We start from the raw sequence: 19,274 nt of genomic DNA, 5'->3' as shown, positions 1-19,274 counted from the left end.
TACTCGGGAGGCTGAGGCATGAGAATCACTTGAACCCGGGAGGCAGAGGTTGCAGGGAGCTGAGATCGTGCCACTGCACTCTAGCCTGGGTGACAGAGTGAGACTGTCTCAAAGAAAAAAAAAAAATCACAGAACCTCAGAAATGGTCAGCTGGTACAATTTCTCAGTCACTAGCTGAATCCTCTTTGCAGCAGTCGGGCTGAGAATAGCCCCTTAAAGACAGCCCTCACCTTTGGAGAAGGGGTCTGTACTCTACTCATGGGAGCTCACTCACTAATTTATTCACCAATATTATTGAGCAGCTACTACATGTCAGGCATGGTGCCAGACATTAGAGATCAGCAGTGGACAAGAAATTCAGTTTCTGCTTTCATGTTCTCACAGGGCATTCAGATCCACCCTCTTCCCCTCCAAAAAATTACAACATGGCAAACTGCTTTTTTTAAAGTGGTAGTGAGGAGTGCCGCTGGGGCTCGACCAAAGTTTGAGGAGCCAGAAAGACCTCCCAGAGAAAATGAGGCCTCTCTGAGACCTAACAGAGAAGAATAACTCAACAGGTGATGAGAAAAGGGAAAAGTAGGCCAAGCCAAAGGAAAACCATGCTAAAAAGGCAGAAGGGAAAAGACAAACAAAATAGACATTAAATAGATAAAACTGGCCAAATTCAAAAAGGGTGGAAAGGACACTAATAAATACTGTTATGAATAGGGTCACATAACTACAGATTCAATAGCAATTAAAATTTAAAGCTTCTCAGTGCTTTGGGTGGCCAAGGAAGGAGGATTGCTTGAGGCCAGGAGTTCCAGACCAGCCTGGGCAACATAGCAAAATCAACTCTACGAAAAAAAAATTTTTTAAATTAACCAGGCGTGGTAGCATGAGCCTGTAATCCCAGCTACTCAGCAGGCTGAGGTGGGAGGACTGCTTGCGTCTAGGAGTTCAAGGCTGCAGTCAGGGATGATAATGTCACTGCACTCTAGTCTGGGCAACTATAAGAAGGCCCCATTTTAACAAATAAAAACTACAATAAGAATGTTATCAATAATTTTGTGGCATTAAATTTGAAAACTTAAAGAAAATGCAGAAATCCCTAGAAAAATATAACTTTTAAAACTGTCCCAAGAAGAAATAGAAAGCCTGAATAGCCTTATAATTAATAAAGAAATGAGAGAAAACGTCAGGCCCAGACAGTTTAACTAATGGATTCTATCGAAATTTCCAAAGAAAAAACAAAAACCAGATCATTCCAATCTTATATAAACTTCTATAGAAGATAAAAAGCATCAAGAGTTAAGAGGTAAATAAAGGAGAATATGGCACATGTGAAGAACTGGAAGAAGTATGACAACTTTAATGTTTGTTGATAAGGAAGTAGATTAAATGAAACTACATTTTTTTTTTTTTTTTTTTTGAGATGGAGTCTCACTCTGTCACCCAGGCTGGAGTGCAGTGGCACAATCTCAGCTCACTGCAACCTCCACCTCCTGGGTTCATGCCATTCTCTTGCCTCAGCCTCCTGAGTAGCTGGGACTACAGGTGCCCGCCACCACGCCCGGCTAATTTTTTGTATTTTTATTAGAGATGGGGTTTCACCATGTTAGCCAGGATGGTCTCAATCTCCTGACCTCATGATCCACCTGCCTCGGCCTCCCAAAGTGCTAGGATTACAGGTGTGAGCCACTGCGCCTGGCCACTACATTCATTTTTATAGTGGAAGATCATATAGAACTATACAGTAATAAAAAAGCTCAAAAAAAGAAAAAAAATGAAAATCCAAGTTATAGGAGATATACATGATATATGATATTATTTAGAAACACACAAAATACTACTCTATTGTTTATAGTCATATATATGTAATAAAAATGTAAAAACTCCAGATGTGAAGACTACTTCAACCAGAGAGGAGTGATTACCTCCAAGGTGAGAGGGAAGGTACAGGGCCTGGGATAGAGCACACAAAATCTGAAGCAAATATGGCTAAATGTTGGATGTATAGTGGGTACAGAGATGAATGCTATACAACGACACAGAATTAGGTCTTTATATGCAGGATGAGGGCCCTGGATGAGCACAGCCCAACTGTTGACAGTGATTGATTACATAGCTGGGGTGGTATTTAGACAGCATAAATGTGGACATTATCCTTTGTATTATGTATTTCTTAGTCTTTTACTATGAAAATATATTGTGGATATATTGCATATAATGAACATAATGCAGATTATAATAATATACATTAGCTGGTGGGGAAGGAGGCAAAAAGGCATGAGATGAGGCTGGATAGGTGGGCAAGGCTGGACAGGGAAGCAGAGTCAGGGGTTTGGCCATAGGGTGATGGGGCTCCCCTGAAGCATGGAGTGACATGATGAGATTTGCCTTTTAGAAAGATCTCTCTGGCAAGGGAGGGGAAAAGAGAGTCAGGGGTCCAGAGTGAAAGCAGAGATAAGCTGGAGGCTACTGCAGACATCCAGACCCTGTGTGGCCTGTCTCAGGGACACTTTCAAGATTCTGAAGGCAGGGGAGTCATAGGTGTCCCCGGAAGCTCTTCTCAAGCATTCTCCACCCTCTGTCAGCTTTTTTTTTTTTTTTTTTTTAAGACAGAGTCTAGTCTCGCTCTTGCTGCCCAGGCTGGAGTGCAATGGCGCAATCTCTGCTTACTACAACCTCCACCTCCTGGGTTCAAGCAATTCTCCTGCCTCAGCCTCCTAACTAGCTAGGATTACAGGCACGCGCCACCATGCCCGGCTAATTTTGTATTTTTAGTAGAGACAGGATTTCTCCATGTTGGTCAGGCTGGTCTCGAACTCCCGACCTCAAGTGATCTGCCTGCCTTGGCCTCCCAAAGTGTTGGGATTACAGGCGAGAGCCACCGCGCCTGACCTTTTTTTTTTTTTAAGTACAGCACTATTCAATTGAAATATCATGTGAACCACATATGTAATTTGTTTTCTATTAGTCATATATATATTTTTCTTTCTTTCTTTTTTTTTTTTTTTTTTTTTGAGACATGGTCTTACTCTGTTGCCCAGGCTGGAATGTAGTGGCATGATGATGGCTCACTGCAGCCTTGAACTCCCCAGCTCAAGTGATCCTCCCGCCTCAGCCTCCTGAGACTACAGGCACACACCAGCACACCTAGCTTTTCTTTTTTTTTTTTTTTTTTTCTGTAGAGACGGGGTCTCCCTATGTTGACCAGGATGGTCTTGAACTCTTGGGCTCAAGCAATCCTCCTGCCTCAGCCTCCCAAAGTGCTGGGATTACAGGTGTGAGCCACCACACCCAGCCTATTAGTCACATTTTAAAAGTAAAAAGGAATAGATAAGTTTAGTTTTAATAGTATAGTTTATTTAACCCAGTATATCCAGATATTATTGAACATATAATCAATAGGAAAAAAGTGTTAGAGATACCTTTTTTTTCATACCAAGTCTTCAAAATCCAATGTGTATTTTACACTTATGACACATCTTCATTGGCACCAGCCATGTTTTAAGTGCTCAGTTGTCACATGTGGCATGTGGCCATCATATTGAACAGCACAGTTATAGAAAAATAAGGCATACTGGCTGGGCGCGGTGGCTCACGCTTGTAATCCCAGCACTTTGGGAGGCCGAGGCGGGCGGATCACGAGGTCAGGACATCGAGACCACAATGAATCCCCGTCTCTACTAAAAATACAAAAAATGAGCCAGGCGTGGTGGCGGGCGCCTGTAGTCCCAGCTACTCGGAGAGGCTGAGGCAGGAGAATGGCGTGAACCCAGGAGGCAGAGCTTGCAGTGGGCCGAGATTGTGCCACTGCACTCCAGCCTGGGCGACAGAGCGAGACTCTGTCTCAAAAAAAAAAGAAAAACAAGGCATTCCATTTCCAATAACCTCTGACTGTGAAAATCCACTGCTCCATGTCTTAGCAGTTGGTGACAACCAAAATGCATAAATTGAGAACCCCTGCTAAAAACGACGCATTCTCCAAAAGGATCTTAGTGTCCCTCTGAATTCAGAAACATTAAAAGGACAAATATTTTACAAAGGCTTTGGAGAGGTAGTACTATATCTGTAAATACCAAATCATCTTTAGATCACAAATGTATAAAGATCTACTTGAACAAAGAAACAAATGAAATTCTTCCCCTAAATAGGTAATATCCCAAACCCATACATGTGCATAGTTTCCAAATAATATAGGACTGCTCTATTCAAAACAATTCCAGAATTAACTAGAGATGAGATTGAAATGATTTTTTAAATCCACGAAATTATATTTGTAGTTCCTCTTCTGTAAAATGCTTGTTCAGGTCATTTGCTCATTTATATAAAGAAGTGTTCTTTTTTTCTTACTGATTGATCAATGAGAGTTTTTCATATATTCAGGATGTAGCATGTAGCAATGTGTCTGGCACATGGCTGGTACTATAATAATCCTATTGAAAAGGTACATATAAGGGCCGGGCGCGGTGGTTCACGCCTATAATCCCAGCACTTTGGGAGGTCGAGACGGGCAGATCACAAGGTCAGGAGATCAAGACCATCCTGGCCAACATGGTGAAATCCCATCTCTACTAAAAATACAAAAATTAGCTGAGCATGGTGGCTCATGCCTATTAATTCCAGCTATTCGGGAGGCTGAGGCAGGAGAATTGCTCCACTGCCTCCAGCCGAGATTGCGCCACTGCACTCCAGCTTGGTGACAGAGCGAGACTCCGTATCAAAACAACAAAAAAAGAAAAGATACATATGAAACGTTCATCAACTAATGGATAAACAAAATGTGATATATCCATACAACAGAATATTATTCAACCATTAAAAAAAGAATGAAGTACTGATACATGCCACACTATGGAAGAATCTTGAAAACATGCAAAGTGAAAGAAGCCAGACACAAGGGATACATATTATATGATTCCATTTATGTGAAATGTCCAGAATAGACAAATCCATAGAGTCAGAAAGTAGATTAGCTCCAGAAGCTGGGGGAAGAGGAGGAATGAGGAGTGACTGCTTAATGAGTACACAGATTCATTTTGGGGTGATGAAAAGGTTCTGGAATTCGATAGTGGTGATGGGTGCACAACCTTGTGAATGTACTTAATGCCATTGAATTATTATACATTTTTAAATGGTTAAAATGGTAAATATGGTAATGGTTTAAATGGTTACAATGGTAATACTTTATATGTATTCTACCACAGTTTTTGAAAAGTGAGGGTGAAATAAAAATATTTTCGGGCAAAATAAAAGAAACATACTTAATGGAAAAAATCCTCATGGAATAATGATGTGAAATGAAATCCTATTAACTACTCCAGAAGAGAAAATTTGGTAAATAAGCTGAGAAAGCAAGCATTTTAATGCAGCCTGGGATTTGATGGAAGCGGCTCAGTGGTGGAGTTTTATCAGTACTTGTGAGAAATCAGTCCTACAAGTCTATTTCTGAGACATATATTTACTTGAGTCACTCAGCAATGATAAGAACTCCCACACCTTCTGGCTTTCTCCACGTCCTCCCACTCCCACTTCCCCCTCCCACCCCTGCACTGTCTCTGTGCTCAGAGATTCAGCAGCAACAGCTGGTCTGTCTTCTGCTCCCACTTAAGAGCCATTTTGCTGTGTTCCCCTTTTGTATTTTAGCTTCCTGTGAAGCTTGTATCTTTAGAACAACTTTTCATGCGTGCAATCTCCCAGAAGGAGAACTGCAGTAGTCACTGTCAGTGCTTCCTGAATGCTGCCATACAGGCTTGGCCCAGTAGTTAAGAGCACAGAAGCTGGAGCCAGCTCTGCAACTCACCAGCAGTGTAGCGTGGGACAAGTGACTTAATATCTCTGATCCCTAATTCCTCCATCTGTAAAATGAAGGTACTAACAAGACCCACCTCTCACAGGGCTGTTGTGAGGAGTAGAGGAGTTAATATACGTAGAGCTCTTAGTAATTGGAGCACAGAAGGGACCCTGTAAGAGAGCCCTCTTCCAGGTGATGAGCTCTGGAAAGCCAGGGACGATCTGGTTTAGACTCGCTGCTGTCACTGCACTCCTTGCAGCTAATAGGAGCTTAATAAATAATGAGAATGAATTCATGGTGTGGCCCTCAGTAAGTCTGTGATCACCAATACACAGAGGAGGTTTCTATACACGATGAAAGAATATGAATACAACATACGCACTTCAGAGAGAGACAGAGAAGTACATCCATAGTGGAAGCCATCTCACGGGGTCTTCTAAGCACCCGGCAGGAACCCCGAAGCAAGCCTGACATGGGGCTGTGGATCTGTATTCACCCCAGTTATCTCCTTTTCCCCAGGCCTCTCTCACGCTGTGCTGGATCCTAAATAAGCACTTTTGGAACAAAAAGTCCCTCAAATGCCAACCAACTTTTCAGTCTGGTCTGGAGCTGTTCAAATGAACAGCATTGAAGAGGATACCAGCCATGAGGGATTTAATGAGAGATGGAGAGTCAGGCCCCAACATGACCCTTTCCCAGGGCTTTTAAGAGCACTTTGGGTTAAGGCCGGGCGTGGTGGCTCACACCTGAAATCCCAGCACTTTGGAAGGCCAAGGCAGGTGGATCATGAGGTCAGGAGATCGAGACCATCCTGGGTAACACAATAAAACCTCGTCTCTACTAAAAATACAAAAAAAAATTAGCGGGCATGGTGGCGGGCACCCGTAGTCCCAGCTACTCGGGAGGCTGAGGCAGGAGAATGGCGCGAACCCGGGAGGTGGAGCCTGCAGTGAGCTGAGATCGCGCCACTGCACTCCAGCCTGGGTGACAGAGCAAGACTCCGTCTCAAAAAATAAAAAAAAAATTTAAAAAAAGCACTTTGGATTATACATGATTTTCACCTTACTAACCCCACCTGGTGTGGTTCCCTTGTCTCCTCATCCAGGAGAGAGTATCTGCCCCACAGCACATTCATATCCCAGACACTCCTGAGAGACCTTATCTCATCATAACAAACACACCAGGACTCCTATCTATTTCCTTATTTCAAGTCCATGGATGGGGCTTGGGTTGCTCATTCACATTTCTGTGTGTTGGTCAGCTACCACAAACACTTCTAGAACCAATTCAGGCCACCAGAGGGAGAGAACAGTAACCCAAGGTGGTCAGAAGCATGGGCTCTGCAGTCTCCAAGACCTGGGTTCAAGCCCAAGTCCATCAAATTACTTTGGACAATTTATACAACTTTCCCAGTCTTCAGCTTCCAACTTGAAAATGGATATGATAAGACTTAGACCTCCTAGGGTTGCTTTGAGAAGTAAGTAATTCCTATAAAGCACTGCACCGACTACCTGGTTCACACCAAGTACATAATAAATGTTGGCTTTAAACATTTGCTGAGTGCCTACCATGTGCTAGGCATTGTTTTAGGCATAGGGATACAGCAGAGGAAAAAATTAAGTTCCTCTTCTCTCAGAGCTTACATTAGAAGGTGATAAATTCTATGAAGAAGGACAAAGCAGGGTAGGGGATCAGGGGGTGGTGGGAGTAGCTGATATTTAATATGGAGTGCCCAGGGCAGGCTTCTCCCTGCAGGAGCTGGAAGCCTGTCTTAGGTAGACAGGACAGCTCATGCAAAGTTCCTGGGGCACGGCTGAGGGGCAGCAAGACCAATATGGCTGGAGTGGGGTAAGCAGTGAGCAAGAGCGGAGAGTCACAGAAGGAGCTGAAACCAGATGGCAAGGGTCTCACAGATTACTGCAAGGTCTCTAGATTTTAGTCCAGGGGAGAGGGGAGGCCACTGGAGGATTCTGAGCAGAAAACAAACCTGACTTAAGTTTTAAAAGGATTGCTCTCAATGTTGTATGGAGACAGAAGCTCCAGGTGGCGACACGGGGGCAGGGAGGAGGTGAGGAAGTTCCTACAGCGGCCCAGATGAGGGATGGCAGGGACTTGGACCAAGATGGTGGCAGTGGGGGTGGTGCGGAGTAGCGGAATGGTGAACATTTTTTTTTTTTTGAGATGGAGTCTTGCTGTGTCGCCCAGGCTGGAGTGCAGTGGCATGACCTCGGCTCACTACAAGCTCCGCCTCCAGGGTTCACACCATTCTCCTGCCTCAGCCTCCCGAGTAGCTGGGACTACAGGTGCCCACCACCACGCCTGGCTAATTTTTTTGTATTTTTAGTAGAGATGGGGTTTCACCGTGTTAGCCAGGCTGGTCTTGATCTCCTGACCTCGTGATCCGTGCGCCTTGGCCTCCCAAAGTGCTGGGATTACAGGTGGGAGCCACTGCGCCCGGCATGATGAACATATTTGAAGGCAGGAATAACACTATCTACTGCGGATTAAGTACAGAAGGTGAAATAAGAGCAGTAAAGGATGCTCTAAAGAAGTTTAGCCTGAACAATGGGAAGATGGCGAAGGGCTATGGAAGAGCAGATTTGGGGACAAAAATCAAGAGCAGACATATGACATTGAAATAGTATGGACCTCCAAATGGAGATGTGGAATTTGCTGCTAAATATAAGGAGACTATTTGCAGAAATCATCAGCTTACAGACATGAGAAGAGCCCCATGAGGGTAGGAGGAAAACCAAGAGAGGGACAACGTGGAGGCCAAGTGAAGACAGTGCTTCAAAGAGGAGACTCTACTATTTCACCAAGCAGGAGGATGGAGAGGTGCCCACCAAATTTGGCAAAGCAGAGATCCCTGGTGACTTGACAAGAAAACATTTGTGAAATGGAGAAAGAGAGCTTAGAGATACTTGTCCAAAGATACCTAAGAAGCATTATTTGTATAAAATATAGATTGACAGAGAGCTTAGGTATTGGTCAGTCCACCGAAGTCATTAAAATATGAGCTCCAACCAGACTAGGCAAGATAGCGAAAACCTGTCTCTACAAAAAATACAAAAATTAGACAGTTGTGGTGGTACATACCTGTAGTTCCAGCTACTTGGGAGGCTGAGGTGGGAGGATTGCTTGTGCCCAGGAGGTGGAGGTTGCAGTGAGCTATGATCGCACCACTGCACTCCAGCCTGGGCGACAGTGAAACTCTGTCTCCAATATATGTATATATTGAGCTCCCTGAGGACAGCCACTTCATTATCTTTTTAACATTTTATCCCCACCCTCTAGACATATGGTAGATGCTCAATAACTATTTGTAAGACTTTTTTGAACTTTCTTGACATCTGCAGCCAAATGGTACAGGCCAACGGGAAATTTCCATCCCTAACAGTATGGTGTGGAAGACAATGAGGAATATAATATACTAGTTATATAAATATTGATTTTTTGATGCTCTTCCCTTAACTGAAGAAACTAAAATTAATACTGTGTCCGGAATTGGTGGGTTCTTGGTCTCACTGACTTCAAGAATGAGGCCGCGGACCCTCGTGGTGAGTGTTACAGATCTTAAGGTGGCGCGTCTGGAGTTTGTTCCTTCTGATGTTCGGATGTGTTTGGAGTTTCTTCCTTCTGGTGGGTTCGTGGTTTCGCTGGCTCCGGAGTGAAGCTGCAGACCTTCGCGGTGAGTGTTACAGCTCTTAAAGCGGCACGTCTGGAGTTGTTCATTCCTCCCGGTGGGCTCGTGGTCTCGCTGGCTTCAGGAGTGAAGCTGCAAACCTTCGCGGGGAGTGTTACAGCTCATAAAAGCAGTGTGGACCCAAAGAGTGAGCAGTAGCAAGATTTATTGCAAAGAGCAAAAGAACAAAGCTTCCACAGTGTGGAAGGGGACCCGAGCGGGTTGCCACTGCTGGCTGGGGCAGTCTGCTTTTATTCTCTTATCTGGCCCCACCCACATCCTGCTGATTGGTAGAGCTGAGTGGTCTGTTTTGACAGGGCACTGATTGGTGTGTTTACAAACCTTGAGCTAGATACAGAGTGCCGATCGGTGTATTTACAATCCTTGAGCTAGACATAAAGGTTTTCCAAGGCCCCACCAGAGTAGCTAGATACAGAGTGTCAATTGGTGCATTCACAGACCCTAAGCTAGACACAGGGTGCTGATTGGTGTATTTACAATCCCTGAGCCAGACATAAAGGTTCTCCAAGGCCCCACCAGAGCAGCTAGATACAGAGTGTTGATTGGTGCATTCACAGACCCTGAGCTAGATACAGAGTGCTGATTGGTGTATTTACAATCCCTGAGCTAGACATAAAGTTTCTCCACATCTCCACCAGACTCAGGAGCCCAGCTGGCTTCACCCAGTGGATCCTGCACCAGGGCTGCAGGTGGAGCTGCCTGCCAGTCCCATGCCGTGCGCTCGCACTCCTCAGCCCTTGGGTGGTCGATGGGACTGGGCGCCGTGGAGTAGGGGGTGGCGCTCGTCGGGGAGGCTCGGGCCGCACAGGAGCCCATGGAGGAGGTGGGAGGCTCAGGCATGGCGGGCTGCAGGTCCTGAGCCCTGCCCTGTGGGAAGGCAGCCAAGGCCCAGTGAGAAATCGAGCACAGCGCCGGTGGGCTGGCACTGCTGGGGGACCCAGTACACCCTCCGCAGCCGCTGGCCTGGGTGCTACGCCCCTCATTGCCTGGGGCCGGCAGGGCTGGCCGGCCGCTCCAAGTGAGGGGCCTGCCAAGCCCACGCCCACCCGGAACTCCAGCTGGCCCACAAGCGCCGTGCGCAGCCTCGGTTCCGCTCGCGCCTCTCCCTCCACACCTTCCTGCAAGCTGAGGGAGCCGGCTCCCGCCTTGGCCAGCCCAGAAAGGGGCTCCCACAGTGCAGCGGTGGGCTGAAGGGCTCCTCAAGTGCCGCCAAAGTGGGAGCCCAGGCAGAGGAGGCGCCAAGAGCAAGTGACAGCTGTGAGGACTGCCAGCACGCTGTCACCTCTCAATACTACTTGGTATTTCTTCAGCATACACACACAAAAAAAGTGTTTCCCAGTTACTACCTCATTTGGCATTCTGATCTGCATCATCAGCAGATAGATGGCAGCACCAAACTTCAAACATCTAAGCTCACTGTCAGCTGGTCTAATTAGCAAAAATTACAGAACATTTTTGAAGGGATGTTTTGTAACAGAGGTCTTCTGGAAATCTAATTTAAGAAAATCAGTTTTCCATATTCAAAGTGCTGACCCACAAATGTTTCTGAAGTGTCCAGAAGTTGCTTTTAAAAGCAAAGGGATCGTTCTCCCTCTTCCCTCCCCCTGTCCCCCACATCCATCTGAATCATCGCACATTTTCAATGGGAAAGGCTTCATTACATCCTAAGGAAATCCACATCCTGCACCTCCAGGTCACAGCCTGGCAGACAGCAGCCTCACGTCCCTCCGGAAAGGATAATTAGTTTTCTACCCTTTAATCAAGGAGTAGCAGATTGTTATTTTTCTAAAGTTTTGCCTGGGGAGAGCCTGTTCTTTCCCGAGAGTGTATTTTTCTAACCAGGACTCCTTGTTTGTGCTCTGCCTTCCCACGCACCGACACTGAGGGCCCCTCCTCCTTGTTTGAAATAAGACCAAAGCTCTCCACTGATGAGACGGATGTGGGATCAGGTCATGGGCCCCCTAATTCATCAGCACCACTGCCCATTATCATATGGACTGGGGGTATCCTCAATCTCTCTATCATAGAGAATGCTGTCAAGGGTTCACTGTTTAAAACGAACCAGTTCTGGCCGAGCGCAGTGGCTCACACCTATAATCCCATCACTCTGGGAGGCCGAGGCAGGCGGATCATTTGAGGTCAGGAGTCTGCGACCAGCCTGGCCAACGTGGTGAAACTCCGTCTCTACTAAAAATTCAAAAATTAGCCAGGCGTGGTGGTGCTCACCTGTAGTCCCGGCTACTCGGGAGGCTGAGGCAGGGGAATCGCTTGAACCCAGGGGGTGGAGGCTGCAGTGAGCCGAGACTGCACCACAGCACTCCAGCCTGGGCAACAAAGCGAGACTCTGTCTCAAAAAATAATAATAATAATAAATAAAAAATAAAGAACCAGTGCTTATAGAGGGCTCACTGTGTCATAGCCAGACACCATTCTGAATGCTAAATAAGTATTAACTCATTTTGTCCTCAAAAAACTTTTATGAGTAGATTATTTGTTATTCCCACTTTACAGGTGAAAAAACTGAGGCTCAGACAGATTAAGTGACTTGCCCAAAATCACACAGCTAGTAGGCATCAGAGTGGGATTCAAACCCAGGCAATCTGGCTCTAGAGTGGACAAACAGAGAAACAGACGTTAAAACCATTGCAGAAGCAGCGACAACAGAGGAAAGGAGATGGAAACTCAAATGCTTACTATGTACCAGGCCCAGAGCCAATACTGAGTTGGTTCTCTTTACATGAAGTGTAACAGGACTTTAAAAAAAAAAATAGAAACAATAAAGATCAGAGATTAGTCTTATTCACTGGTTTTTCTACATCTGCAAATAAAAATATCCATGAAGATTAGTGGTAAACTTTTCTGTGTGCATATTATACTTTTAATAGAAGGGTAATTTTAATTTAGAAAATTTAATGGCTCAGTTTTCTTAATATTTTAAAGAGATTTCGATCAAATAGTCAACGCTTAGAAGGTGTTTTTTTTGTTGTTGTTGAGACAGAGTCTCGCTCTGTTGCCCAGGCTGGAGTGCAGTGGCGCAATCTCGGCTCACTGCAACCTTCACCTCCTGGGTTCAAGCAATTCTTCTGTCTTAGCCTCCTGAGCACCTGGGATTACAGGCGACCACCACCACACCTGGCTAATTTTTGTGTTTTTTAGTAGAGATGGGGTTTCGCCATGTTGGCCAAGCTGGTCTTGAACTCCTGACCTCAAGTGATCTGCCCGCCCCAGCCTCCCAAAGTGCTGGGATTACAGGTGTGAGCCACTGCATCCGGTCAATTCATGTTTTTCAAATCCTAGAAAACTCTTTACTCAAAAATTATATCTCTAGATGCCATACTTTACTAGTTTCTGTCAAACAGATACTCCATAAGGGCTTCTTGCCCTGGGAGGAGCAGAAGAAAGTCTTTATATTTTATTCAATACTATATTGATCAGAAACTAATAAATTCCTATGTAGGTGGCCCAACCCCTCCAAAATGAACATTGCAATCCTAAAAGTGGGTCCTCAGATATGGGCATTTATAATAAATGTTCTGTTGATCCTAACAGTTTAAAATGCCAAAAATTCTTAAATTAGCCAGCATTGCTTAAAGCAGTTTATTGACTCCAATACAGGACCCACCACAGTCTCCAAGGTAATTAGATGCTCCATAAATGCTGTTTTTGGCAGTGACTGGGGCCACACATAAAAACATGTTTATTCCCAAACTGTCAGTGAAATGTGGGAGTGGAACCGCGTCAGGCTTGTTAGAGCTTATGTGGTAGAAAGGAAGGTAATGTCAAGGCCACTGATTTCAGCACTGCACCAAACAGCAAGCCACCACGCTGAATCCTGGCAGACCTCAATGACGGCTAAAAAAAGGGAGTGGCAGGTATGAGGTAATTCTGAGTAAAAGAGGGTAATATTAGTACTATTTTCATAATAATACTACTATTCGTACTGTGCTTTTTATGAGGATTAACTCATTTAATCCTCACGGGGGCCCTGTGGAATAAGGGCTTTAACAGATGAGGAAGCTGTGGCACTGAGAGCTTAGATTTAGAAATGCCTCACAGCTACTAAAGGGTAAGGCCAGACAGCCCAATTCCAGGATCCTGCCCCAGAGCTCCACCAAGTTGCATCAGTTTTCTGGCCACCTAATCCACAAGAGCCACAAACTGGGGCGAGAAAAATGACTGTGATTATCAGCTACGTGCTACTTACCAAATATTTCTATCAAACATGGTCCATCTAAAGCACAGGGCAGAGTAAGCCCCATTCTCTTGGGCCCCTCACTAACTCCCAGCTCACCAGCTGGGCTCCGGCAGGAACAGGGCCAGCACTTGCATCAGCGTTGCCATAGCTGCCGCCATGGCAACCACCCTTTATGATCCAGGCAAAGATGCTCTTCCCACTCACTCGGAAGCCCTGATTCTGGGATGCAGCCCTTGGAGAGACATGTCCTTTTACCTGCCCCCAACTTGCTCAAAGTCTTTATAATACTGGGAACCGATGGGGGACACATCCGGACCAGTCCAATATATACAGAGGCTGACAGGGAGATGGGGGCTTATGGAGAGATGGTGCAGAGAAATGCAGATTTGCAAAGTGAACAGCTACCATTTCCAGGGGACTTGGCGCCTGGCAGGGCTGGAATTGAGTTCCAGCTGGCTATCTCGTGGCCCTAAGCAAATGGGTTCAGCCTCTAGGAATCCATGTCTTAGACTATGAAAAATAGGAATAATATTAGGTTTTACACCTCACTGAGCTGTTGTGAGGTTTAAGTAAACTCAAACACGTAGAGAGTAGAAACTGGCTGTGACTCTCACTAAGGCAATGGTGCCGGGACTCTCAAAAGAGCAGGAGCCCCTCAGCCTCCCGTCACTGCCCTTCCAGCTCAGCGGCCTGACAGTAGAGACAAAAAGCAATCCTGTCAACAAACCAGACAAGGCCGACAGATCCATATACACCCTGCTGAGCGCAGGGAGACATGCCAGCATTCAGTGGGGACCCCAGGTGCGGTCACCCCCGCCCCGTACTAGACTACATGGCTTCTCTGAAAAGATAAATTTATCAAAATAAGCCTACTACCTTTATTTGACAAAGACGTCACTGGACAAAACATCTTTTAACACACGAAAACCATGAATGAACTTTCAGAAGTCTTTAAAGTCAAATGGATAGCACTCAAAAATTTCTAGAAGATTCCGGAATTATTCCCATACTGTCAGCAGTGGTGATTTCTCAAGGTTAGGATTGATCAGGGGAACTTGCACGTGCCATGTCACACATTCCTACACTGTCTAAAATTTTATGACATGTACATTTTTGTAATAAGAAAATTTCAGTTTATTTGAAAAAGAAAACTGAAATGCTTTGCCATACCATAGTTCACAAAATAAAAAACCCAATCAATCAATAAACAAACAAAAAGTACTCACCCTCCCTACTAACTAGCCAAATGGAAATTTAAATAAGTTAGCATATTTATATTTCAAATTAGCAACTTCTATATGGGCATATCAAATGCAAGAAGGAATGTGGAGAAACGCACTTTGCTTCACAACTATAAATGTATATATTGACATGAAATTTCCACAGGGTAATTTGACACCATTTTCCAAGAGCATTAAAATGACCCAAAAGTTCATCCTCATGATAATTAATTGGACAAAATAACCACAAACATGGGCCTAGCAATAAGGATACAGCTCCTAACATTGCTAGAGAGGGAGAAGCTAGACACAGCTCACACAGCCAACAATAGGAACCAGTTATTAAGAAAGCCCCTTGAGGCCGGGTACAGTGGCTCACACCTATAATCCCAGCACTTTGGTAGACTAAGGCTGGAGGATCACCTCTGGCCAGGAGTTTAAGACCAGACTGGACAAGAAAGTGAGCCCTCATCTCTACAAAAAATAAAAAAATTAGCCGGCCGTAGTGGCAGGCACCTGTAGTCCCAACTACTTGGGAGACTGAGGTGGGAGGATGGCTTGAGCCCAGAGCCCAGGCTGCAGTGAACTATGATTGCACCACTGAAAATTTCTACATATCCAATAAGTAAGGTAGCAGCAAAAAGACTTACTTATTCCACATTGTGAAAATATGGAATTATCTGGAGTTGGCACCTTTAATTGCATGCTTTCATTCCACACTCATCCCATTTTGCAATTGAGTAAACTGAGACCCAGATCTAGTCGACCGTTTGCCCTGCAGTGATTGAGACAGGTTCACAGTGTTATTTGCCATTGCATCCGTGGTAGAGCCAAGCTGGTTCCTGGTGCCACAGGAGGCCCAAGCCAGGGGCAGAGGCATCTCTTCAAAATCCTCTTCTCCCAAGATGCCATCCCTTCCCAAGGGCTCTCAGCCCTGTCCAGAGACAAAGCACAGGCCCAGGAATAAAGCCAGGGTCTGTGAGCAAGGCCCTCACTAGGAATAAAGTAGGCCCCCTCCAAAGAAGGTCTGGTCCACATCAGGACTGCAGGTGGTGCTTATCCTAGATCACCTCTCAGCCTGTGGCAACCCTGGGGCTCAGAGAGGTCACTTTCCCTGTCTTAAATCAGCCAGCCAATGAGGATGTGAACTCCTTTCGTATTCTTAGCCCTTTCTGGGTCACTCAGTTTCTTCATCTAGAAAATGGGGAGAATAATTGTACCAACTTACAAGGGTTTGGTTGTTATGAGAGTTAAAGGACTCAATCCTTAGAAGGTGCTTAGAACATTTCCTGACCTATAGGAAGCGTCCTGTGCAGCTCCCATTTCTGCAGTGAGACTACTGAGGGTGGTGGTTAGGAGCAAGGGCTCTAGAACCAGCTGCGTGGGTTCTGATCACACATCGACCATTCACTTGCCCTGTGACTCCAGGCAGGTTACCTAACTCTTTGTGCCTCAGATTCCTCATTTGTGAATTGAGAATGATGATGATAAGTCACATGCACCTCAATTTACAATGGTAAGTCAAAAATGCACTTAATACCCCTAACCTACCAAACATCACAGCTCAGCTTACCCTACAAATCCAATAAGTAAGGCAGTAGCAAGAAGACTTGCTTATTCCACATTGTGAAAATATGGAATTATCTGGATTTGGCACCTTAATGCATGCTTTTAAAGCCTAGCCCACTTAAACATGCTCAGAACACTCACATTAGCCTACAATTGGGTGAAATCATTTAACGCAAAGCCTGTTTTGTAATACAGTGTTGAATATTTCATGTAATTTACTGAATACTGTACTGAAAGTGTAAAAAAGAAGAATGGTTGTATGGGGACTCAAAGTACAGTTTCTCCTGGATGTGTGTCACTCTCACACCATCAGAAAGGCAAAAATCATAAGGCAACTCATTGTGGGTCGGGACCATCTGTAGTGGGAATAATCACATTAACTACCTTAGCTCTTAGAAGAGCTAAGAACAGTACCCATAATGAGTACAATGGTCCTAACATGTAAAGTGCATGTTAGCTGCTATGAATATTATGCCACTCTGTCTCCTATTAGCCCATTAGGAATGGCACCACTACCAACAGTAGTCATTATTCTGGCTGACAAGAACCTGATGTATGTTCTCCTACGACTGGGTACCATTATTATTCAGATTTACAGATGGGAAACTCAGGTGTAGAGAGCTCAAGTAACTTGACTTGGGTCACACAGCCAAGAAGCAGCAATGCTGCCAGGCTTCAAGTCAAGTTCATTGGCCTCCAAAGCTCTTGCCTGACTGCACTACCCACCTCAATATCCACATGGCCTGTGGCTGCCTACTTGTGCAATTGTATGACTGCCAGTACTTCCTGCAGAGGGTGATGCATGGTTTTCTGGCTTTGAGATGACTCACTCCCAAGCCTTCCACCATTCAACACAAATGCTGGCCCCTGCAGACATCTGACTAACAGAAAGGGTCAGAAAGTCACATCAGCAGAGTCGCCAAGGAGCAATCCCTGTCTTCCCTCCCCATCTTCCTGGGGAAATACATTGGTATGTGTCTGTCAAGATGAGACATAACCATTAAAACAAAATTCTCGACTGAGATATCTGTTTAGTGTCTTGGAAACACATGCCGATGTCCACACAGCTGGTTTTCCCTACAGCTGTTGGTAGTCATGTGCTGTTTCAACTACGGCCTGCTCATAAGTTTGCACTGGAAGATGAGGCCAGGGTAAATCTTTCTTAAGGCATCGTTCTAGCCTTTAAAGCATGACATCCATGACAGTGAAGCTCACTTTCCATTACCAGACTGAAAAGTTGGCAAAGCTTTGCTGCACACTATGAAGACAGAGGTGTAGATAGGTGCCACCAGAAAGGAGCAGCCTAGCTTGAGCAGAGGTGGGTCTCATGTCCTTCACGGCTTCCTCAGCAATTCACCAACAGAGCTAGTTGTTGAATAAAAACAAAACAAAAAAACTTCTAGCCAGGACCCATAACCCTGTATTATTTCAAACCTGGTAATTTAATTCAGTCATATCTGTTTTCAGATAATGTATCTAAAACTCAAACAGATCACAAGCTGGAAGGATCCTCAGAGAACCAGCTGACCACCCTCATTTAGGGACTGGAGCACTAAGACCTGGCCAAGCTCACATGGTCTGTTGGTCACAGGCTGGGACCCTTGAAGTTCTCCCTGTTTTCAGCCCTTCCTGCTTCCTTAATCCAAGTGTTGTCAGAGTGGACATCTGCTGTTTCTCACTGCCCAGCATTTAGTCCCCATTCTTCTGCTAACAGCACCCAGATTTTCTGTTGGGGGATGCCCTCTCCCCTTTGGGACCCTGTGATTCAGGAAGGGCCAACCCCAGGCTCCAGAGATGGGCATGTGACGTGGCCTGTTCAGTGAGAGCGGCCCCAAGACTTTGGCTGGCATTAAAGAACAGATATACAGTCCTGGGACAGGCACTGAGCTGATGAGATGCAAACTTGGAGCTGTGCAAGGCATCTTGTGCAGAAAGCTTACCTGAGAAGGAAGCTAACCTGGGGAAAGCAGAGCAAGAGACCAAGAGAGAGAAAGTTCCTAATGACACAGATTAGCCACCTGGATCGAGCTATGCCTGAAGGTAGCCTATCACTAGATTTGCCAGTGATAAAAAGTGAGCTCTCTTTAAAAAAAAAAAAAAAAAAATTTAAGCAAGCGTACATTGTGTTTCTGTCACATGCAACCAAAAGAACTATGCTTTGTTTCTTTGCAAAAGTTCATTAAAGAAAGCATCAAAATGGGAATGTTCCCAGGGGACCATCCAGAGTGCCTAGCACACAGTAAGCACTTAATTCATGTGTAATGGAGCGAAACCCCTCCTTCAGGGGTCCTGACCCTTCAGAGACCATCAGGTCTCTTCTCAGTGGGACTCTCTCAGACCATCCTGTTGGAAACCATGGCCCTCCCCAGCCTTCCTATCCACCACTCTTGCCTGTTTTCAATGGTGTTTAGAACCATCAGACCTACCCTATGTCTTACTTACTATTTCTTGAATCCCATAAGGGTGGAGATTGTTGTCTACTTTGTTCGTTGCTATAACCCTAAGGCCCACATCAGGTCTCTGAACCATAAGTACCCAGTATACACCTGATGAATGAATGAATGAATGAATGAGGAAATGGATGATGGAATGAGGGAGTGCCTAGTGTGCTCCCAGGTCCCCACCTGTCTGCTGCCTTGGTCAGCAGCCCTGGGACCCGGCCTGCAGAACCCCTGGCTGTCCTTCCTCCTCTTTCTGGATTTGGGTCCTCTTCCCACAGAGTGAACACTCCAGCAGCCAGCCCCGCAGTCCAGGCAACCTGAGCGTCACCCACCTGCCCAGGGACCATCAACAAAAATTAAAGGG

General features: G+C 45.4%; 1 protein-coding gene across 4 annotated transcripts in view; it reads right to left on the bottom strand.

The window, feature by feature from the left end:
- Nucleotides 1-19,274, bottom strand: part of ARHGEF3 (Rho guanine nucleotide exchange factor 3) — a 361,980-nt gene that overhangs the window by 241,800 nt on the left and 100,906 nt on the right. The window contains exon 1 of one of the 4 annotated variants that reach the window (XM_055273319.2): nt 13,690-13,772. The exons of the other annotated variants lie outside the window; for them this stretch is intronic. Within the exon in view, the coding sequence (XP_055129294.2) occupies nt 13,690-13,709 (20 nt within the window). The 5' untranslated portion in view covers nt 13,710-13,772. Of the gene's footprint in view, nt 1-13,689; nt 13,773-19,274 lie in introns of those variants that run through there. 4 annotated transcript variants of the gene reach the window in all.

The sequence above is a fragment of the Symphalangus syndactylus genome, chromosome 1, assembly GCF_028878055.3.
Source record: "Symphalangus syndactylus isolate Jambi chromosome 1, NHGRI_mSymSyn1-v2.1_pri, whole genome shotgun sequence".
Taxonomy (NCBI): Eukaryota; Metazoa; Chordata; class Mammalia; order Primates; family Hylobatidae; genus Symphalangus; species Symphalangus syndactylus.
The sequence above is the reverse complement of the archived record's forward strand: the minus strand, read 5'-3'. Positions and strand labels throughout refer to the sequence as shown.